The sequence below is a fragment of the Crocodylus siamensis genome, chromosome 4, assembly GCF_052110815.1.
Source record: "Crocodylus siamensis isolate JL-2025a chromosome 4, ASM5211081v1, whole genome shotgun sequence".
Classification (NCBI taxonomy): domain Eukaryota; kingdom Metazoa; phylum Chordata; order Crocodylia; family Crocodylidae; genus Crocodylus; species Crocodylus siamensis.
Window position 1 is genome coordinate 98,430,675 of NC_143398.1, and position 19,471 is coordinate 98,450,145.

Here is a 19,471-nt window from a genome sequence, read left to right on the forward strand (position 1 = left end):
AGGGCGGGACCCCGCTCGCGTACCTTCTCCGCTCGCCTTAACCGGAGTGGTGACGCCACCGTGCCCGCCGTGACGTTACAGCTTCGTGGCACTTCCCGGCTCCCGGTGTGGGCAGGGAGGGGTCTCATGGGGCGGAGGAGGCCAGGAGTAGCCTGCCTCACGGCTGGGGAGAGAGGCATAGTTCCTTATGCTCTGCAGGCTCCCTTAGTGGACCTGGCAACAGATAGCAGCCTACACAGGGCAGCCCTGAGGCCCCAGGCAGCCGTGCCAGGTGTAAGATAAATACTGTATTTGTAGGATAATTTCAACCCCTGTACAATGTATGACAGACAATGCTAAAAGCATGAATGACGTGTGCCCCTGGAGGCTGGGGGGCACCGTGAGCACCCACGGCCTGCAGGAACTGCTGGCAGCATCAGTGGCGCTTCTTTCAGGGGGTGCATGTGCACCCCGTACGCATTGCCAATGGCTAAAACTGTTCAAAATGTATTTGTTTGCACATACCTAGTTGGCCTAATAAAAGATACCACCTCTTCCATGAGTTTTGATTCCTTTTGCCTCTAGACAAGTAGGGCTACAACCCAGATACCTGACAAAATGTGCAATGGCTTTTGATGCAATTAATTGATGCAGCATATATAAAACCCAAGTCACTCTCTGGTAGGGTTGCCAACCCTCCAGGATTGCTCTGGAGTCTCCAGGATTTGGATACAAATCCCCAGGAGACTGTTGAGAGTCACCCAGGAGATGAATGATAGGGCATTCATTAACATGTTGAATCCAATTTATACAGTAGTCCAGTGGGATTTTAAAATGTACTTGTCATGTGCATTTGCCTTCCTGATGTAAAGTCCACACATCGTAATCCATAATTGACGTAAACAAGCATGCGGGCAAATGCGTGTAGTGTTGTGGGCACGTTGGCGTTCCAAAAGCCTCCCAGAATACATTCAAACAGTTGGCAACCCCACTTTCAGGGAATCTTAACCAACTTCTGGGTTCACTTTCAGCACTTGCTTATGCCTGCTTGCCTCGAAACTTCAATTTTGATGACCCAGTTCTCACTGGGGACTTCCAGTGAGCAATATAACATAACTGCAGAACAATTTACAATATGTAGACCTGAAACACAAAACAGAGAGAAAAGACTAATTATAGCAATCAATTCAGTTTAACCAGTTAGGGAAAGAGTTAAACAAAATGTCATAGTGTCAAGCAGAGCAGTGCAGGATGTGGTGATGATAACAGTATAAGGCAGGGGTGGGCAAAATGCAGCCCAGGAGCCAGATACGGCCTGTAAGGCCATTCTATCCAGCCCGCAGGGCCTGTAAAAAATTTAGAAAATTAATATTTATCTGCCCTGGGCTGCCTGTTATGCGGCCCTTGATTGCTTGCCCCTGGTATAAGGCAACATGATGTTACTTAGTTGTATACTTAATTTTTTTCAGTGTATGACAGTTTTTCAGAAAATACAATAATTTTGAGCTTCCAATACAATATTTTCATATTTAAGACCTGGTAACACTGTTCCCAGGAGACAGATGGCAGACAGAAGTAAAGCTGAAAAGGATCTCAAAGAGATCATCTAGTCTAGTAGTTGGCAACCCCCGGCACATGTGCCAGAGCATGGCATGCAAAGCCATTTGTTTCAGCTGGCCCCAGCTCTGGGCAGGCCACTGCTGTGAAGCCTGAGCTGCTTGCAGAGTCTGGTCCTTGAGCCACAGAGCCAACTACAGTCATTGCAGGCCTTTCTGCAGCTGAGAGGAGGCTGCAGGCTGGGATTCCTCTCCTTTTCCTTCCCCCACTCTTTCTTCCATCAAAATAGACTAATGCTTGGTTGAGGCTGAGATGCCAGTGGAGTCAGCTGACAGTCAGCTCCTCCCAGCTCTTGATGTCAGCATCTCTTTGCTTTGGGTGTGCCTTCAACGTGTCATTGTAGCCTTTTTTCTGCCCACTGGGAGATCTCAGGCAAGAGAGGATATGGCCTTTACACCTCTTCCCACCGTGGCCCACATATTGGTAGTACCATCCTCCTCCACCACACCTCCTTAGCGGTACTAGTCATCACCTCTACTTGTGAATCCTCGGCAGGAAGGGACCAGCTACAAAAAACCCCCTCTTCCTCTAGCAATTCTTTCATAGGAGAAATACTGCAAGTTCTAACGACACCAGTAAGAACTTCCAGAAAATGTGCCCCTTGGTGTAGTGTTGCGGATGTAATACGTCTGTTAAGAGAAACAAGGCCATTACCAAGTACCGATCCCCATTTTGACAAAGCTGCCTACTCCACGTGGCAAAGTCCAATTCCACATTGCTTCCATTTGTGCAGATTGCATTAGCTTATGCTGCAACCTCTGTAAGATGGACTGAACACTGGCTCTTCTGCCTCTGTGATCAGCCTGGCTTAATTCTGTTGCAGTCACAATAATGGGAATAGCAACAGCTGCAAAAGCAATGGAAGTGCTACCACTTTTGCAAAGGCAACTGTACCAGTGAGCCTTAGACCCCTACTTCCGTGGCTTCAAATAAGCTGATACCATAGTCTAAGTAGTAAATAAGCATGTTGCACGAGGTGAGCTTGGAATGGGACCTGAACGTCTGTATTCCTTCCAATGCAGAATTCCAGGAAAACCGCTGCTTAAATGTGTTGAAATTGTTGTGGGTACGTGTTTCCTGGTTCTAACGTTATTTTCCTTTGAACTTCTGTTGAAAGGTCTCCTTACAAGAAGTGCAACTTGAGTTGGTGAGGAATCACATTTTGCATGATCATCGTATATTGGGACATCACTACACAAGTTTTGAGCCTATAACTGACTGAGTCTCTCTACTCTTGAAACTACGGTGTTTTGAAAAAGTATTACAAGATGTGATCCTGCCATTTCTGTCATTGCTGAGGGATCCTGAAACACCTGTAGCATTTTGCCTGCCATTCACTGAATGGTAAACAAGGAGAGGGGCAGGCAGATAACCTGGTACTAGGGCATTTAAGTGACAACCCTATGTAGTCATGCAGGTCTTTTACTGAGACTGCTAAATGTTGCAACTCAGTAATTCCCAGGTTGTATTTCAAGCATCCTTTCATTAGAAATAAGACACTGAAGTACCCAGCCAAGAACCACAGGACAGGTCTAGATTTCAAATACCAGAGACATTTCATTCTGTAAAATGAAATACTAGGACAGCTAGAGTAGTGAGGGAAATGACAACCAGCAAATTACAATACCAAGCAAAAAAATAAATGACACAAAACTCCAAATGTTAAAAAAAATTATATTGTAAGTACAGTACAAAAAGTTTCTTTATACAATTGTAATGCAATCTGGATCAAATGGCAGGAAAATAACAAAAATATAAAAACTGCTAGTTCTCAGTCCAAAGATTTTCCCTCTAGTACCAAATACCACAAGATACAGATTATACAAATGTGTACAAATTTTAAATAAAAATACAATACATTAGGGTTGTGTGTGTTTCTAAACTCTTCAAGAGTTTACTGTTGTACAGATGGTAAAGCTAAAGCTGATCCCCTTCTGTTCCTTAGATAGAGATCTGCAAATCTTTTCCTTTGATACAATACTTCATTTCTTCTGGAGAGCTGGAAATGGAGCCAAGCATTTTATGCCACTTGCAAGAACCATGGTAAATGTCCAGATCCAGAAGCCAGACAGCCTTTCCTGTATCTCCAAGCTCCCTCAAATTCTGCTTCAGATTAGCCATATCTGGGTGAGAGATTTCTGCCTTATTCTGAGGTTTTGAGAGAGTCCTCTGTTCCATCCACCAAACCAGCCCTTCTGATTGACAAATAAAAGCAACACTGAACTGGGAAAAGGGGAAGCCCTGCAAGAGACAATAGCTGGGCGGGAAACTGGCAGGAAGCCCCTTCCAGACACCTGAAGATTGACTTTAAAACATAATAGATTTAGGTCTCAGCAGCAATGAGGAACAGCTTATTCTCAGCTGCCCTGGAAAAGAGAGAAACCACAATTTGTAACAGCACAGAAGTGCTCTGATTCTGCTACTTTAAAATCTGTAATGTTATAATGGAGGGGGAGGCTGAAGCTAAAATAAAAGCTTCCCATTTCAGCTTCCACCCAACAACACTGGACACCCTGTTGGCCACAAGGGCTCAAAGTTTTGTTGGCTGCTGTTCCCCCTTGCAGAGTCTAGCTTTGCCACAACAGGTGCAGCTTATTCCTGCAGGAACTAGGGATGAGCACAGCTGATTCATATTTTCCACACACTTGGTGGAGGGAAGGACTTTTGTTTTTAAATTATATCTATATACACAGAAATATACAGGATAAATTAAAATCTATTACAGATATTGGTAAAAGTTAAATACACAATATGGACACCACGCACACATACACACAAGCCTGTGTGAGAATCAAGTGCTTTCCTGCAACTCACATTGGAGGAGCAGGAGCTTGGAATGCCAACGTGGCTGTGGGGAGCAGGGATCTGTCCAATGAACCCATCTGTGCCACTCAGCAATAACTCCTTCAATCTTTAGCATTAATCACTTCCTCTGGAGAATACAGCAGCACCAAGAGGATTCCATGCCTCTTAAATAATACTGCTGGTGAAAGGGATGGGATCAGCAATCTTAGAAACTAAAAGTCTTCTACTCATAAAACCAGCACAACATGGGCAGGGGCAGTGCAAGCTTTTTCCTCTGCCAACTAGTTCTTCCTTGTCAGAGTGGGCTAGCCCTGCTCTGGAAGAATTCAAGGGAGGTTCAATTTTCCATAATCCCAAATTCAATCTTTGGCCCTCTGCTGTGGATTCAATGTTGAGCTAATGGCAATGTACATGCATGCCCACGGGAAGAGTCCAGATTCCTTGCCATCTCCAGGACTACTTTAATGCAAGCTACCAGCCAAATGACAAGAAAATCTTTCAGTCACTTGTGACTGGCTGGGGGGGGGGGAGAAAAATGAAATGGAGAGGTGACCACAGGTGGTAACCTCCGCATTTCAACAGGCATCCTGTTTTCTCCCATAGACTGAAAAAGTGTTAGAAACAGGGCTGGTGATGTGTCAAGTGCTACTGCTTGGTCCAAAATAAACTAGCTTACCTATCCATCTTGGATAAACAGTCAGTTCCCAGACCAATTCCAAATAAAAGGTTTCTCTGAATTTAAGGCTGATATATCAAAAGCTTTCTGACGTCTAATCACACAAAAGCCTTTAGATTGGAGAAGGCATTGAGCAGGTCTCTCCCACCAAATTGGAAAGGATTCTCTTAGCTTATACTTCACAACTTTTCATAACATTAATAAAGGTAAAATAGTTACAATCCTATGTATATACTATACAAATATAAAACTTTAAAACCCTACACACAAAGCCCTTTGAGTGCCGGTATAACGTGTATGTACACGAGTCAGTTACATAGAGGTGTGTACATCCCAGGGTCCTCTTCTGTCAAAGTCCAGGCATGATGTAGGCGATGTTGTCAAGTGTGTTTGACTGGGAAGAGAACATGTAACATTCTTTTTAAAAATGGGCTCTGGCTCGAAAAGCTACAGAAACAATGCTTTAATATAACATAGCAATAGGTGGGGATTTCTCCAGTCTTGTCATTCAAGCTCCTACATGGTGAGACCAACCCGAGTCAGAAGTCACCAGCACTCTAGGCCAGGGGTTCCCAACCCCCGGGCCACAACCTGGTGCCGGGCCATGAAGGCCGGCTGCCAGTCCACAGGAGGGCTGGCTGCCAGACTGGAAGTGACTACAGACCAGCAAACTGCTGGTCGTGACCTGCATACTGTGGACTGGCAGCCAACCCTTTTTCATACTGTATTTAGTACAGTATTGAGTATAAAAAAGGGTTGGCTGCCTGCAGTATGCTGGTCACTTATGGTCCACAGTTTGCTGGTTCTCAGCATAAAAAGGTTGGGAACCCCTGCTCTAGGCTAACCACCAATCATGGAAATGCTCTGTCTACTGCTCAGTCTACTTGCCCCTGTTGTTCTCTCAGGCATTGAGATTGCATCTAGAATTAAGGGAACACTTCCTGTTGTTCTTAAGTGCCTCCCTTACCCTATATAACTAGTCCTAGAACTAGTGTGAAGAAACTCAGAAGAAATCCATATCCAAACCACATTATCCAGAGGGAAAACAGTGATAAGGGATCCAATTAAGGTGATGGAAGGGATACCAATGAAGTCCCAAATGCACATACAAAACCTTTGCTAGAATTTGCAATGTGTTAAGTTAAACAGAACAAGTAAACAACCCTAATCCGTTTCAGATGTAAGGTAGGAGAGTTTCTCTGTGTTCCTAGAGTTTCTATACAAATCAGATGGAAGTCTGAAGGACAATACAGTCTCCTGTGCCTCAGTGAAGACCATACATACAATTAAGTCTGATTCCTGGTGTGCTGCACTCCCAAAGTTCATACTCAAAGACAGAGGAAATGGATTCTTTGCTAATTTCTTGACTGATCCTACAATTTAGCAGCACCACCTATTAACTGAAAAGGTAAACTGCACCACAAGCACAGGGTGCTTTGGGGACAAGCGAGTTACAGATGTAGATGAATACTTGATACTACAATTAGCCTGCTAATTTCAGACAAGTTCTCCAAGCTCCAGAAGTGAAAAATTAGCACTACCCATCTAACACTCCCTAGCTCTTTACAGAAATAAGAGGATCAAGCTGTCAAGTCATACACTGCATTAATGATGTTGGAAGGGTGTCAGAGCTCATAATGCTTTGGGCAAGGGAAAGCAGTACAAGAAAAAATACTCAATAGTAATGTAGTCATAACTTGAGCAGGTAGGAGTACTCAGGTGACTCAGTTTATTAGAAGATATGCCAATAGCCAGCATGGGACATCATGGCAGAACCTTTGTAAAGCATGCGTGTTCATGTCACATCCACTGCTTTCTTCACATTTGTATTGCTATTCTTTTTTCTTGCATCAGACATGATTTCCCTTTACTTTGTTCTACACATTTTGCTCCTTGTGACTTCATTTTTCATTCTTCTTTCAGCTCTCCTTTTCATTCATGTCTCCTCCTAATGTGGTCTTTTATTGCCCTGTCTGCTAAAGTAATATGTTCTGTTTTTTCACTTGGATTCACACTACACTGGAGCTGCAGGATGTCTGTTGCCAAATGAGGGTTTAATAGCAAATGTGTTTCCGGCATGCAGGAGAGAACATGCAGCTAGCACCCAGCTATAAATGATGGACAAGAAAAGGTCCATCTTTGAAGGTATGTAGTACCACCCCTCACTATTAGGAGCCACGTGCTTAATTGCAGGTCACAGGAACAATGCATACATGACTAATAAAAAATTAAACAGGTGGGTGTATAGACCAGCTGTAGGGGCCTTTAAATTCTTATTGCAAACTTGTATTAAAATGTCTAGTATGCACAGTTGCTTTATCTGCTTGAGATTGAGTGTTTCAGTCACTAAGAAATATAAGCTACAGCTACTGTAATAAATATATTAAAAAGAGACCAGCTTTCCTTGAATGATTAGCATCTCCACAGCTTTCACTGAAAAATCATTAGGCAATGCCTTCTCAGAGAATTCTCTCCTACATCCCTCCCACAATAATAGTGCCCTAGCATGAAGATTTCTGCACTGGAGAATCAGTGTCACAAAGCTCTGCCAATCAGTACTTTAACTCTCTTCCCCTAAAAATAAGTAAGTCTAGAACCAAAATAAGAGTCACATGGAACTCACCAAAACTTGCTTGGGGCAGCCATTCAGCTCAGGCAGTTGTGTGGTCAGACATGTTAAAGGGCCCAGGGCACAGATAATAGAATCTAAAAGCACTGACAAGCTTCCTGAAACAGCCACCATCCCCTGAAAAGAATAAAGGAGGATCAAACAGCAGAGATTAAATCTCACCACCCCATAACCTCTTCTCTTGCGAACATTAATGACTTGCTCCTGAGCTTCTCTAATCTACCTAGTCTATTTATGTAGTTACTACCTCATGCCAAGCATTTCATACATCATTTTGAAGTTGTCTTGAAATTGGATACATTTGATAATTGTTTTCCATCACCTAGTGTGGTAACACATATTTAAACCTCCGAAACAAAACATGAAATGTCTTGGAAAATGCTGTCTCCCTGAACTCAAGGAATTAAGACTGTAGCTAGGGCTGTACTAATGTAAGAGATTTCTGGGTGGAGAATTACTTTTGAGCAGCTTCCTGTGAAACAAAAGCCTTTGATTGTTAGAACGGAGTGAACAGCTCCCTTGCAATAAAATCTCAGTTGTCATCACTAGAAAAAAAGGAGTTCATGCACATTTGTTTTATTGGCAATAAAAGCACATGGTATGCAGGACCGTGGGATGAGAGGATACTGTCACCTACTATTCAGCACACTGAAGCTTTGAAACACAAGACTACATGTTAAAAAAGGCAATGAGGAAGATAACATTGTCTGAACATGTCCTTAGAAAGCTGAAAGTGTTTGGCCTGAGTGCTGGCAGCAATAGCTTGGGTGTGCCAGCAAAGAAAGCGTTACCAGATGTTTGGTGCTTGCTGGGTTCCGGGAAAAAGAACTTACTATATCCTTTGTTAAACAGGGACACAACAAAAAAACAACTGACTCCATCTTTAATTTCTTTTCATACTAAAAGAATTTTGGCTAACTTGGGCTAACATGGGACAGCTCTCCCCTGCTTCAATAATGGCACCTGTACTCACCTCTGTCTCCTGCAGCCTGTGTCCAATGAGGCTCAGAGATTCACCCAGCAATTGTAGATGTGCAGCTACGTCAATGGGTTCCGTCTCAGGGACTTTGGCTGGCGAAGAGGATAACACCACAGTACTGGAGGGCGACTTCTTGTGGGGTGAAAGTATTCCTGTCGGAGAAGCTGAAAACAGATTGATATAAAAAACCCCTGTTTTTTTCCTCTCCCTTCCTTATGACCAGTCTATTGAGGATGCAAGCTCTTTAGAGTCAGGACTTTACCTATACACATAAAAAGCACATATTCCACTTCTGAATGTAGTATTAATATTAATACTTAGTGATGGTAGTATTAATACTTAGTGGCGATGGTAGGAAATTCTTTGATTAAACACAGATGCTAAGCTAATCATGCATTTTTTAATTCCATCCTCTAGTCCCTACTCAGAGCTTCCGCCTGTTATGGCTTGCTTTAAATCTTTTAAAATGAATCATGGTGGTTTAACACCATCATCTTTGTAGCTAAGAATTGGACAGGATATCCTTTTCAACTCTGCTGATGCCATTTCTTATCCTAGAGGGATTATTTCTCGGTAACATGATGGATCAAGCACGGAAACAGAACTAATGAGTAGAAAGCTAGAAGAGAAAAGAAGGACAAGGGGTGCTTGCTCTTAATTTAGTACATAGTTGTTAGCTCTCCCCTACCCCCAAAACCTGAGCAAACATAGCTAGTACCTTTCACTTTTGGGGCACCCTCTGATGAGGTTGCCTTCCTCTTCACTGTTGTGGCCTCTGCTTTATTTTGCTTGTGCTGCAGATATTGAGCTTTCTGCTTCCAACTCTTCACAGAACATGATAAAAAACAAAGCAAGATTCAAACTGTTAGGCAATCCTGCTGCCAGAACTGGAATGTGAGAGGCAACTTTATGGATAGGTGACCAGCTAAGCATTTTTCATGAACAGGAACTAGATGTGTGTGTGTGTGTGTGTGTGTGACTGGGGCGGTGGGAAGCTGGGGGTGTTTAAGACTGCTCAGTTCCAGACTGTAGGGGGCTGCCTTTTGTACGTATGAAGGTGGCAGTTGCAACACAAGAGTGTGCAGGCAACTGATTCATACAAAGTATTTTAGAAATTTTTTTTTTTCATAAAATTGTACCAAAGCAGGGCTGGAAGGGATCTCCAGGGTCATCTAGTCCAACCCCCTGGCCTGAGGCAGGATCATCCCTTTTAGGGCGGTGTGAAGCTTCAGGTACTGATTTGATTCGGAGGAGATTCGGCCTGATTTGGTGGCCTAATCTCTGAATCCAAATCAAATCAAATCAATTAAAAGGTCTGAACTGATTTGGAAAAGATTCAGAGACCTTCAGTGATTTGGGTACTCCCTGCCTGCTGCAGGAGGGAGCAGGACCTGGACTCAGAGCTTGTACTTATGGGGCAAGGGAGAGGGTGCTGGAGAAGGGGGGGGAGGGCACCATGGGGGGACCCCTGCCAGGCCCATCCCCTGCCTGCTCCCCAACCCCGCTCCCATGGCTGCCCTTCCCAGGCCCAGCTCCTGGTTGTTTAAAAAAACTAAACAAACCCTACTCACTGGGTGCTGCTGGGCAGGGGGGCAATTCCTGCTGCCCTCCACTCTGTCATGAGCACCCCCCCAACTCTGGCCCTTTAAGAAAAAAAAAACAACCTCCCCAGTTCTTGCAACAGCCTTGGAGGTTCTGGGGGCTCGTGCAGAGCCACGCAGCATGGGGATCGCTCCCCTGCCAGGCAGGAACTGGCAAGTCTGGGTTGTTTTTCTTAAAGGGCAGGAGCCAGGGCAGCCTTGTGGGGATTGGGGAAGCCAGGGGCGGAGGAGGGTGTCAGGGGGCTCCTGCAGAGCTCCCCCACACAGTGCAGGGCAGCGAGGATCGCCCGCAAACCGGGAAGCACCCAATGACGGAGCTGGGGTGGGCAGGGCAGCCATTGCCAGGGCTCGGATAGCAGGCAGGGGATGGGCCTGTGTGATTTGAGCGAATCAATTTGGGATAGTGATTCAAATCACAGAATCAAATCACTGTTCCCTGAATTGGCTGAATCCAAAGCAAATGCTAGCCACTTCGCACAGGCCTAATCCCTATCCAAATCATCCTATACAAATCATAATCTAAACTCTACATAAGACTGCTGTCAAGGCTATGCTTACCAGTTTATCCTTCTCAGGTAGCTGCTTCCAGACTTCTGCCAACTTTTTACTCAGTTCCCCAAAATCTAGTGAGGAAAAAGGACAGAACAAGAGAAGGGAAAAAGGTTTTTTTTAAAAGAGTCTGTGTAATTACAGGAGCAGTGGGAAATTAGCTCATGTACATGCTTGTAGTGAATAGCTTGTTCCATGGCTATTTCAAGAACTTATACTGTCCTGGAGATTGTTTTCAACATAAACCCTGAATATCTTCTAAACTGGAAAGGCTGATGTGGAACATCTGCACTGGGAAGTTCTGTATGTGGAGGCTCCACAGTGCAAGGTAGGGACAGTTTTGCAAGTACACAGAAATGAGGTTGGTCAAATTATTACTCATAAGCAGGGATCCTGGTTTCCTCCTTTTAAACATCGTAAATTCTCTAATAAAAATCCCAGATTCTCAGACTTAAAACACCCAAATCCACGGTTTTCCACAATTAAAATGAAACATCACTATATACAGGTATCAGGTGAACAATGCTTCACTGATACATTTACACTTTTAAAGCAATTTGGAAGCCTAACAGTACCCCAATTATTATAATAAAATTAATTCTAAATACCTATATATGTTGGTGTTTTTGTTTTTATCACAGAAAATCAGAGCTCCCCCTGCTCCCTTTGTGCACAAAGATGCGGTCCAGCTGTGGCTGTGTCCCCCTAACCCACTTTCTGGAGCTGAGCAACCCTGATACACCTGTGTCCTGCCCCTGCCGTTCCTCCTCACTCCCAATCCATAAACCCCTGGCCCTCCTGACTCACAGCCCACCCTCCTCTGAACAGCCCCTTGGACCCTGCTGGTGCCCCTCACTCCCAAACTGCAGCCCTCTAACCCCACAGGTGGCCTTCACTCCCAACCCACAGCCCCCTGGCCCTGCCACTGCCTCATAGTCCCCAACCCACAGCCTGCCACCCCCCCCACATGACCTGCAGCCCCCTGTTCCTTCTCCTCTCCCCCTCCTTCCCACCCTGCCAGAGGGGCCCCTAGAACTATGGGGCCAGGGCCCAGAGCCTCCTGGCCCCACAGTAGCATCCGAGCCCTGGCTGCCATGGTGGAGCAGAGCACAGAGCCCAGCTCCCCCTCCCATGTGGGGTTTATGGATGCAGCAGAGTCTGCTGGGGACAGGAGTGGATGCAGGCTGCCTGCTGTGGGCTTGGGGTGCCCTGCCCTGCTGCCTTCTCCCCAGAGGCCTCCATAGCCCAGCAGGCAGGACCTGGTACAGCAGGGCACAGCATCACGGGGAGGCTCAATGGTGCCACAGAAAGCCCAGCGCCACCATGGCAAGGTTCCCCCTGCCCACCTGGCAGCAGCAGGGGACAAATGCCCTGCCCCCCCATGCCAGCCTGCAAGGGGAAACCCGCTATTTACTGCATTATTCTCCTTTCAAGAAGGAAAAAAAAAAAAAAAAAAGGAGAAAATCCACATTTTTCTCCTTAAAAGAAATTCTTCAGAAAACCTGGATCCCCACTCATGAAATCTTTTCCTCTTCACGTGGATGTCTCATATTCAAAGCCTAGTAGCAGACCTTTTGCTAGTGTTAGTAGATGACAGGACAAAGTGAGATGTCCTCATATCCAATCAGATCGCTGTACAAGAACTGAGGAAGGGGCCTGGTTACTCTCTTACCTATCCCTGGATGGTCTGACACAATGGTTGCACGATACTCCTTACAGAACACTTGGTAGGCAGACATGTTTTTCTTCTTTGGCTGGACAAAAGAAAAAAAAGACAGTGAGGGAAGCTTTTTAAATTATACTACAGTCTATTTAAATGTACGGATTTCCTAGAATTTCTACAAAACCTTTCAGAAAAGGACTGCTCTGCATTGGTCCACTGGGCAGTAAAGGGAACTCCCAAGAGAAGTAAGGAGGCTGAAGGAGAATTCTTTCATATTTTCTTGGTGAAATCAGCACTCATGAAAGTAAGGGCTTTAACTATTGATCAGAATCAGTCCTAGTCTACCTGTACCCTGCAAAAGCTCTGACAATGCATTTCATTCCCATACTGCAACAACATGTTATTCTAATACAAGATCCATGCACACTTCCACTAATACATCTCAGTTCTGACTTCCAGCACCACTTCTCACTACATTGCCACTAGTCACACATCCATCGACTCAGCTCAATCCTGATACGTAACTACCTCTCGTTCCAGTTCCAGCATCCCTACAAGGAGTGACATATTAGCAACACAGTGATGGAAACAGGAGACTCTGCCACCACAGTCTGTGATTAGAGAAAGCCTACCCACAATTTTAAACAAAGCAGTCCATTTCATTGACTGAGATTTCTGATGGGTTCTTGGATTATACCTGGCCAATTCCTGACACAATTCAGCTCAGTTTCTGTTAGTCTGCTCCAGTGTTTCCCAACCTTTTCCAGCCCAAGGCACAATTACACTAATAAAAATTTTCCATGGCACATTTGTTAAGGCATTCCCCATCCTCCTACCTATTGTAGCTCATTGCTGTGGCAAAATTCGATGGCACACCCATTTCTTTCTGACAGCCATGGCACACTGGTTGGGAAACACTGGTCTACTCTGTGATTTCTCCCTCTGTACACCGCATACTGCAACAGCTCTGTTATCTTGCAAAACTCATTTTATACACCATCCAGTTTTCCCCACTTTCACGTTTATAAATTAGCCATAGAACTCCAGGTTCTCAGCTTACAACACAATTGGAAATGTGCCACTTCACAAAACTAGTATTTGCACTGCCCTATTGGACTAGATTAGTGACAAGTTTTAGTCCACTATCCTGTCAAGACACTTCAAAAAAAAAGTTTCTCACTAACCTCTGTCAGTGAATGTCTGGCTAGTAGCCATCCCATTTGGTGGAGAAGAGCAAGTGATTTTTTTTTGTTTTTGCAAAACAGTTTCGGAAATGAAATGGTTAATGCCAATACTGTAGTTAACTTTGGGTTTCCTTATTTAAAAATACTTTGAGATAAAAATGCAAACTGCCCTGTCTAAGATACGTTTCAGAGAGACAATAACCTCAATATTCACTTGATTCACATAAACCCAAATGAAAGCTCCAGTTCTTAGGAAATGGCAGCAATCTGAATCTGCAACTGCAATACCTGATACCTGACCCATAGTTATGCAACATCACAGACTTTATATAGAACAATTTCTATTACCTGATGCTGTTTACCTTTTCTTTGTCCTTTTCTGCTTTCTCTGCCTTCTCTTTTTCCTTCTCTTCTTTTTTCTTCTTCTTCTCACTTTGTCCATCTACATGGAATACTGGAGGAGGTGGTGGAGGAGGAGGTGGAGGAGGCAGAGGAGGCGGTGGCGGTGGCGCAGGGAGGACATATGGGGCGCTGGGTGGAGGGGGTGGTGGTAGTGGTGGTGGTGGTGGTGGTGGTACTGTGACTTCCGCTATTGCCACAGAGGTAGGGAGTCCAGAACTCCTTTTAGACTTGGAGTGCTTCTTCTCTTTATGTTTCTCCTTGTCCTTTTTTTTCTTACTCTTTTTCGATTTCTTTTTCTTCTTGATCTCCCGGTAAGAGTCATCTATCACCAACTCTCCAGCCTCCAACTCTCCCCCAGAGGATGAACCTGATTCTAATGGAGGCTCCAACCCTGAAATGTCATACTCACTCCCATGGCCTTCTGAAAAGAAGGAGGTGTCAGGGCCAAATCCCTCAGAGATGGGCGCTGGCTGTGGGTCTGGTGGTGGCTTGTGCTTCTTCCGAGATGACTTCAGCAAGCTCTGAAACTCATGCCCCAAAAGGAATGATCCTTGTTCATCTCGGGCTGATTTCTTGGAGGATTTTTTTGTTGCTGCTGGTGGTGAAGAGTAGGGGAATGACTCCTCATCTGCTGCGCTGCCTCCTTTCTCCTTTGGTGAAAGGATGAGCTTCATCTTCAAGCCATCAGGCTCACGTAGGGTCAGTGTCTCGGTGTTTACATAGAGTGGTTTCATTTTTTTGGGTTTGTGGAAGCTCCCATCATCCAGTGAAGCCTCTCCACTGCTCCCACTCAGCTTCTTCTTGTGGTGCTCCTTTTTGCTCTCCGAGTACCCAGAGGCAGTAAAGGAAGAGAAAGATGACTTTTCTGAGGTCTTTTTTGAGGCCTTGGAGCCTGTGGTAAGAGGTGTGGTGATAGCCTTGAGGAGGTCCATGGCTGTGTCAGCAGAAGTTGGGCTTGACACTACTTTTTTCTTCTTCTTTGATGGTAGTTCCAAAGGTGAAAGGTCTAAAAGGGACCAAAGCAACACACATCAAATTCATCTCCTCCAAGGCAACCCCTCTTCCTACACTGGTTTGAAATAGGACAAGAGTCCTACAGAACTCCTTATGCTCAGAGCTAGCTGGTTATTGTTCTGACAGAGAAGACTTCTAACCCCTATGGCCAGTGCAAGTCTTCCTTTGCAACGCGAAACAAGCTACAGAAGAAGAGAAGCCATAGACTTCGAGCTGGTTAACAGTATAAACTGTGAGGTTCATCAGAACACTTTTGATAAAATATGTTTTTGTCAAAATATACTACTTCCTTGAGGCCAATCCATTTCACGGAAATGTGCTTATCACAACAAACTGCTGCCTAAGGTCCACTGTTTTATGGTTACTTCTAACCTGAGCTTTTCACTCTGAAAAGTTATTTTGAGAAAACTCTAATTTATGGAAACGTTTGAAAGTTTAGTTTTTGTTTCACTACAGAAAAAGAACACATTTTGAAACCTTGAAATACTTTGTTCCGCAAGTAAATCCACAGCTTGCTGTGACACCAGAATACAAAAGTCACATAAGGGCATGTTAGGGAATTGTGATTGCTCAGTGAATAAGACCTTGTTGTGTTGAAACCCAAAAATTAGTCCTTCATCCTTCCTCTGCAACCTGGGGCTTTCTGTCTACCTGCTGGGTACGTATCAGGCTTTGTGCTTCCCAACAGTTGGTGACTCCTAAATGAAGGAGTGCTGAATACAAAACGGTTACTGTGGGCTACCAAGTGACCCTTCCTTAAAACTAGGGATCTGTAAGTCTTTCCTTCTGCCCCATTTCCTTAATCCTGCCCACTTGCTATCCTACCTCCGTGATAGAACTCATCGGAGGAATGCTTCCTCTTCTTCTTGTGTGATTCTGTCCCCAGGAAGAAGAGCTCAGTGTCCTGGAAAAAGAGAAGAAATGAGTTGGAAAGACAGCAGAAAAAAAGAACAAATGTGCACTGGATACTGATGCAGGTAATTCTGGAAACCAGTATTATAATTATTATTTATATTACTACAGCAACAAAGGAACCCTAGTTATGTAAGGCAATGCCTAAAGCACATCAGCAACCTAACTCCTGTTGAGACTTCCATAGATACTTGAAGGACAGCGATCTATGGGAGATGCTTCTCACATGAGACTGGCAACATGGAAGACGATAAAAAAGGAGCCTGTCTGAAAATCTAACAAGCTGGCAATGGCAGCTGACATCAGGCCTTGATCAAATGCAAGAGCTGACCTGAACGTACTGAATGAGAGTTGGTAGGTAAGGAGAGAAAAGGCTGCGAAGGGCCTTACAAGTGGAGACAAGTAGCTTGTTTGATGTACTGGAGAAGGGGGAACCAGGAGAGAAATGCAAAGGGAGAGGTGACCTGGCCAAAATGACTGACTAGTAAAATGGTCTTATAGATATGCAACGCAAAACACTTTAATTATTTATTGACCATTTTGAAGATAAAAATTAAGCTTGTTTGGAAGAATCCAGCTGAGGGATGGAAAATGAACCAGCAAATGAAAAAGCAAAAGCAGAAAACAATAGTTTTCCACATCTGAACTTAAAAAAATAAAATTAAAAAAAAAAAAAAGGATCCCTTTTAGTTGACTCCAAAAAGCATAAATTTAAGGTTTTTTTTAAACTTTCCTCTCTGAACTAAGGTTGTCAGTATCTATTCTCAGTTTTTTAACATCTCATGGAGATGAATGGAGCAGTTTGGAGCTTTTGGTTACCTGTGGCAGTGCAATAACTAGAATCTTCTTCTTTAAAAGACTGCCTAAAATCCTGCTCTCCCTTTCATTCATCTAACATGAAGTCACAAATCAGAGACAAAACAATTAGGCCTGACTCCTTCTCAGAGCAATACAGCACTACACTTCAAATCATAAAGTGTCCCTGAGCAACATGGGATATTCCCTGAGCTTTGCCTACAATCCTCTGCAGGACACTTCCTCAAAACAACCAATTCTCCCACCCTACTCCAACTAGGGAGTCCATCATAGAGGACAGTCTGGTTGTCCTCTGTCTTCTATCGATACAAAACTGACGCCTTTATGTCTCTTTACGAAGAGAAAAATGAGGACATAAAGGCGTTGGACTTTGTATTAATAGAGGACAGAGTAGCAGAAAACCAAAATGCCCTCGATGATGCCCACGCTAACTTCATCACAAGCTTTTATATGCATCCTTTCACCTTCAGCCTTTTCTTCCAGGTCTTCCTGACCTGAGCTGCTATCTCTTCCTCTTCCTGCAGCAGACCCTTGTAAGAGTGCTTTCTCTTTTGCTGGGTTCTGCCTGCTGTCAGCTCCACGTCATGAATACGTCAGTCACTCACTAAGAGCCCTAGGACTGATGAGTGTGATGGGAAAAATATATTTGGGGGTGTGCCTCCCCAGTAGGTAAGTCCCATCTGGCCGGGGCCCCACTCAATTTACTCCTGCTCCTGCCTCTGCTGCAGTGTCCTTCACTGTACAGGCCTTGATCTAGCCCCCACCCCTTCACACCCCCATGGACTGAGCTGCTGGGCTGGGGCATGTGTGTGCCTGCACGCGGGCACTCAGCCCCCCACCCCAGCTTCCGATCGACTCTGAAAGGCTCTGAGATCTACCAGTGGATCTCGATCCACTGGTTGGTGACGACTGTTCTAAACCCTTCCTTCCTCAAACACACACAGCTAAGTAGGAAGTTTTGTTACAGTCCACAAAGTGAACAGCTTTGTTTTCTAAGTACTCAGGAGAAGTACTGGGCACAGAAATTAAGTCACACCACCAGGAAAACATGTGAAACCCCAATGGCACATATGGCAAGTCCCAGGTAGAATTTACATGCCACAGTCTACATAAGAAATACGTATGACAACAGATTCCTGCCCCCTCCCCACCAGTAGGCTTACAATCTTAAGGACCAGATACGAACATAGGCGTTGCCAATGGCTAGGTCAGACCAGATGTCCACCGTGCCCAGTCTCCTGTCCCAGACTCCTGGGGACAACAGGGCTGTTGGCCTGATCGTGTCCCCAGGCAGGGTTTTACCAGGCAGTGCCCACTGGTTCCCTAGACCAGTGGTCTCCAATGTGGGGTAAGCGCAAGACGATCCATTGGGGTGCAGGAAGAAAATATTAGATTTATATAGATAGAGCTGCACGATCAAAAAAGTTTGGAGACCACTGCCCTAGACCATCTGGGGGCCGGTGGGCATAGTACAGCGTACTCTGCTCTGTGTCCCCCCTTGGTGCTCTCGTTTCAAACCTATGGCTTTCACTCCCATTCCCGTTTTATATTTTTTCGTTGTCCTAAGCAACCAGTGCTGTGCCCCATCAGCCTGGGGGTCTTTGCCTCACGTCAAAAGCCCTGTCCCACTGACCCCCTGGGGACTGCGTGGCTGCTTTTCTGTCCCCCATCCATTCACGTCTTTGGGCAGAGTTTCACTGGGCAGTATCCAATGGCTCCCTACACTTAAGGGCCAGTGGGCGCTGACCCGTGTCACCCCTTGGTGCACTTATTTTAACCCTTTGAGCTTCGCTCCTATGCCTGTTTTGTCCTCCATTAATAACGAGTTCAGCCAACACTCCCCCAGCAGCCCCCCTAATAACAGTGGGGGGGAGGTGCGGAGGGGGTAACTATTGCTCTGCGGGCGTCAAGCCCACGTTAACTGTGTGCATCCAGTAGGCGACTGTCCCACGGACCCCCCCGCCCTAGCCCATCCCGGTCTCACTCCCCGCGCTTTCCCGCCTCGGCGGTTTGAAGCGGCCCCGTGCGGCCTCTCACCCTGGCGGGCTCCAGCCTCGCTCCGGCCCGCGGCCCCGCGCCTCCAGCCAGCCCTGAGGTCCTCCCGCCGCCTGGACCAGGGTGAGGGGGTGGGGAGGGGGCCGCACGGCCGCTTCCCTTCACTCCGCTCGGCCGCTTCCCGCCTCGCCGCCGCCGCCGCAGCCCGCGGCCGCCATCTTGCAGGAGGGGGCGGGGAGAGACGCCGCGCGGCACCGCCGGCCAGACAGAAGCAGCAGAGCGCCGAGCGCATCGATAACCGACACTCTTCGGTGCTGCGCACAGGGTTTGGGCGAACCCCGGGAACAGCCTCTGCGGCTGCGCCGCCTCGCTCCGGGGCGGGGAACACAAGCCGAGGCCCCTCCCCCCGCCGCCTACCTAGCCCAGCATCCTGCCCCAGGGGCCAGCGGGCGTCACGTGACATACGAGCCCGTCCGCGTTTGGTCACGTGAGCGGCGCCTGCACTACAAGTCCCAGAAGCCCCCCGGCAACTTCCAGGGAGCACGCGAATAGTGCCGGGTAACAGCGGCGTGACAGAATACGGTGATACCCAGGGATTCTAATTTTCTCTGATTTGAAAAAATCCTCAGTTTTTAGTTTAAAAAAAGGAG

At 45.8% G+C, this 19,471-nt stretch overlaps 1 protein-coding gene across 1 annotated transcript; it reads right to left on the bottom strand.

Moving 5' to 3' along the window:
• Positions 1 to 3,244: 3,244 nt before the first annotated feature.
• Positions 3,245 to 19,164, bottom strand: HMGXB4 (HMG-box containing 4). The gene is made up of 9 exons (XM_090043136.1): positions 18,864 to 19,164; positions 15,924 to 16,002; positions 14,045 to 15,090; positions 12,508 to 12,589; positions 10,845 to 10,909; positions 9,404 to 9,509; positions 8,680 to 8,849; positions 7,701 to 7,823; positions 3,245 to 5,471 (listed from the first exon to the last, which is right to left on the bottom strand). The coding sequence occupies exons 3-9, from the start codon at positions 15,014 to 15,016 to the stop codon at positions 5,427 to 5,429; spliced, it is 1,563 nt and encodes a 520-aa protein (XP_089899262.1). The 5' UTR covers positions 15,017 to 15,090; positions 15,924 to 16,002; positions 18,864 to 19,164; the 3' UTR covers positions 3,245 to 5,426.
• Between the last annotated feature and the right edge of the window lie 307 nt (positions 19,165 to 19,471).

Excerpts from the sequence above, each read along its gene's own strand:
- HMGXB4 (XM_090043136.1), bottom strand. The coding sequence starts at position 15,016 with ATGGACCTCCTCAAGGCTATCACCACACCTCTTACCACAGGCTCCAAG. Across the intron at positions 10,910-12,507 it reads GTCAGACCATCCAGGGATAG|ATTTTGGGGAACTGAGTAAA; the intron begins GTAAGAGAGTAA and ends TTTCCTCACTAG. Across the intron at positions 5,472-7,700 it reads GCTGCCCCAAGCAAGTTTTG|TCAAACACACTTGACAACAT; the intron begins GTGAGTTCCATG and ends TTCTCTTCCCAG.